The 3,794-nt window shown below is 63.8% G+C and overlaps 1 protein-coding gene across 1 annotated transcript in view; it reads right to left on the bottom strand.

Annotated features, from left to right (window-relative positions):
* Positions 1 to 981: 981 nt before the first annotated feature.
* Positions 982 to 3,794, bottom strand: part of GTPBP6 (GTP binding protein 6 (putative)) — a 13,715-nt gene continuing 10,902 nt past the window's right edge. The window contains exons 8-10 of the mRNA XM_006902993.1: positions 3,526 to 3,674; positions 2,008 to 2,160; positions 982 to 1,105 (exon numbers count right to left, since the gene is read on the bottom strand). Of these exons, the coding sequence (XP_006903055.1) occupies positions 982 to 1,105; positions 2,008 to 2,160; positions 3,526 to 3,674 (426 nt within the window). The remainder of the gene's footprint in view (positions 1,106 to 2,007; positions 2,161 to 3,525; positions 3,675 to 3,794) is intronic.

Raw genomic sequence — 3,794 nt, forward strand, 5'->3', positions numbered from 1 at the left:
TTCATCCGTAACACACCCCACGGTCACCACGTCCTACCTGCAGGGAGAGGCCCCGGGGTCGGCTGACCGTGTGCTCGGAGGTTCCCCCAGCGACAGAGGCCGAGCGAGGAGGCCGCCGTCCACGATACAGCTCGCTCTGCAGACGCCACGGCCACCCCTGTCCACGCGCAAGAGCGGTGGGTCCACAGCCCAGCTTGGTCCACATGGTGAAGGACGGACTGGATGGAGGTCCAGCTGCATCCACACGGTCAAGGATGGACAGGATGGAAGCCCAGATGTGTGCATACGGTCAAGGAGGGACAGGATGGACGTCCAGCTCTGTCCACGTGATCGAGGAGGGTCAAGATGGAAGCCTGTCTCTGTCCACACGGTCGAGGAAGGAAAGGATGGACATCCCGCTCTGTCCACACGGTTGACGATCAGGATGCAGACCCAACTCTGTCCTTTGTCCGCAGGGTTGAGGATGGACAGGATCGAAGCCTGGCTGTTCACACGGTCAAGGGGGGGTCACGGTGAAGATCCGGCTCTGTCCACATGGTCAAGGGGCACGATGAAGACCAGCTCTGTGCACACGGCCAAGGAGGGTCAGGACCGAGGTCCAGCTCTGTCCACACAGTCGAGGATGGACAGGACGGAGGCCCGGCACCTGTGCCTCACGTGTTCACGGACAGAGCAGAGTGTGTCCAGTAACTCAGAGTGGACATTGCAGAGAGAACGCGTAGGACACTAGAAGGCGTGGCGGGCATGTCCCCCGGGCGGGGCCAGCGCTGGACCACGGGGTGGCTCCCCGAGGGTCTCAGGGTCCAGTGCACTCAGCGGCGTCCTCGATGAAGACCTGGCTCTGGACGGAAGACCCCACAGATGGCGGGGACACGAGCAGTCGCGGTCACTCTCACCCCCCAGGATGGACACTGGGTGCTGGGTCAGCTGCAAACCCCCTGCACACGGGCCTGAGGACCAGAGAGGACCCCGTCCACTGGCTTACCCGGGGAAGAGCTTCCGGAACCTTCCGAGGGCGGCGTGGCTGATGACGACGGTCACGTGGGCTACTCCGTCCTCACGGTCCACGTCCACGTCCTGCACGGTGGCCTCACGGTGCAGCCAGCTGCGGGGAGGGACCCCAGGGGTCAGGGCCGGGTGGGCGGCTGGGAGGGGGTGACTGCGGGGGTCTCCGTGGGGACACAGACTCAGAGCTAGAAACTACAAGGTTTTCGGGGCACGAGTGTCCTTCCCACTGCTCAGACCCCGCCTCGCAGGACACACGTCGACGTAGGTCTGACAAGTGGACCGTGTGCCGAGTGCTGGCTGGTTTAAAGGAGGAGTGAACTTTCTCAGATGGCCGTGTGTCCAGGGTGTGGGGGGACAGGGACGCTCGTGCAGCCCTCAATGGCGAGTGTGCACTGGACGGTGTGTGCGTGACCGGTGTCCACTGTGTGGACGTCGGGTCTAGAGACAGTCATGTCCACTGTGTGCATGTGGGGTCTGGACACACTGCGCGTCCACCGTGTGGGCACGGGATCTGGACACACTGTGCGTCGTGTCCACTGCGTGTCTGGACACCTCCCAGGTCAGCGCGTGTGTTATGAAGGGTGAGCACTGGACTAAATGGAGGCCAGTGTCCCACTGGACACCGGGCGTGGAGCTCCCTGTCCTCTCAGCCCCTCGTGTCCTGTGAGGGTGAGTGTAAGTGGACCCTCCTGGAGCTGCTGGATTTGGGGTGTGATCTGTGAAGGGTCAGCGGGCGTCACTGAGTCCACAGGAGGTGTGTCCACTCCATAAAGTGGACAGAGTGGACCTTCCTGGACTTGGTGTTTGCTTGATGGATTTGGGGTGTCATTTATCAAGGGTCAGTGGGCGTCACAGAGTCCACAGCGGGTGTGTCCACTCCATAAAGTGGACATGAGGCTGTATTTTCTAGAGCCCAGTGTCCTTCATCGAATGTGGACACAACACGCTTTGAATCTCTCCCGAGGCCCACATGACCCCCCCGGCCTTCTGTCCACTCACCTCAGCTGCGGCCCATCCAGCCGCGTGCGCAGGGTGAGGACCTTGTGTCCGGTGGCCCTGAGGACGGCGTCCTGCAGCCGTGACTTCAGCTCCTGCAGCCCCTGACCCCGCAGGGCGGACACGGCCACAGTCCCCGGCTCCGAGGGGCTGTACCTGTCAGAGGGAGGACACCTGGTCATCAAAGACCCCACGACCAGGCTGCGTCCAGCCCTCGGCCAGGTGGGTCCTGGCTGGACGGCCTCCTACGCTTCCTGCCCTCAGTGGACACTCTGCTCTCCTGTCCACTCCCCAGCCTCTTCCTGCTGTCCAGGTCTCCTGACAGGGACGGAGCGTCCAGCCAGCAGGGAATGTTAGTAATAACCTGCAGGGTTCTGTCCAGCTCTCTGGGGATCTAAGCTGACCAGGGCTGGGGTCTAAGCTGACCAGTGCTGCGGTCACAGAGGCATCACCAGGGGGGCTCTGAACAGAAAGGCGCTTCCCTGAGGTGAGGAGGCTTCAAGGCCAGTTCAGGGCCCTCTGACCACGTGTCCTCTCCACGTCCTCTTGTCCCGAGGCCTCAGCACAGCCACCACCTCGGCCGTGACCCCGCGACACTCTGTGCGGCTGACGCTGACCCCGAGGTAACACTGACCCCCAGGACGTTAATGCGGCAGCGGGTTCCCCTCCTCCAGCTGCCACCCCAGCGGTCAGTGGCCAGAAGGGAGACAGTGTCCCCCGACAGAGACTGGGGCCCTCAGAACCGCAGTGGACGGGCCCCGGGGGCAGACACGCTTGACCACGACACGTCCGAGGGTTTATCTCTCCTCCGCGGCAGACGGCGTCCTGCTCCGGTTAAGGTGTGGGGTGACGGGGGCCTGGACACGGGTCAAGGCGGCTCTGACGGCCAGCTGGGGGGCAGGGCGACGTCCGACCCAGGGGCCCGCGGTTCAAGTCCCTCAGATGCTCTGAGCCGCCAGGAGGGGTCACCTCCCCCCAGGGACTCAGCCGCTGACATCCCAGGACGGTCAGCCAGGGGCCGGACCTGTGTCCACAGCAGCGAGCTGGACTGGGCTGCAGGGAGCGGCATGGCTGACCCACAGGCCATCACGGTATGTCAATGGGAAAGAATGGACGGTGGACACTGGGAAGTCCACTCTCCAGAGAAAAGAGCAGAGGGAGTGAGCAGAGAGTGGACACTAGGAGGTGGGTATCCGTCCAGCGCTACGTCTCTGACCGCAACAGCTCAGGACCAGGACCCTGGGCCTTAGACGAGACAGACCAGGTGACCCGAACGTGGACTGTCACCCCCTCAGCGGGGGACCACGGCCACCTCCCGGTCAGCTGTCCACCCACACTATCTCAGGGGCCCTGAAGGCCTGAGAGACACAGCCGTGTGGACCCTGTCCATCCACGTGTGGGTCCTGTCCATTGACGTGGTCCCTGTCCGTCCTCGTGCTGGCCCTGTCCAGTTGCATGAAGGGAAGCCCCTCACCCCCACCCCAGGACCCAGGAGGAGGGCGGCCAGGGGTCCCGGCTCACCCGTTGACCAGGTCCACCTTATTGTGGACCTCCACCATGGACTCCAGCAGAGAGGCGGGCAGCTGCAGGCCCCGCAGAGTGGACAGGACGCTGGCCTTCTGCAGCTCCGTGTCGGGGTGGCTGACATCCCGCACGTGAATGACCACATCCTGTAGGGTGGACACACCTTGGGGTCAGGGCGGCCGGGACGCTGACCTGCTCACACAGGAGGGCCTGCCGCTCTGACCAGGGGCCTGGCGTCCTTAGGACTCACAGACCCTCCTGTGGAC

This window comes from Elephantulus edwardii, unplaced genomic scaffold (assembly GCF_000299155.1).
Source record: "Elephantulus edwardii isolate Elephantulus edwardi_28Jun2011 unplaced genomic scaffold, EleEdw1.0 scaffold00490, whole genome shotgun sequence".
NCBI lineage: Eukaryota > Metazoa > Chordata > Mammalia > Macroscelidea > Macroscelididae > Elephantulus > Elephantulus edwardii.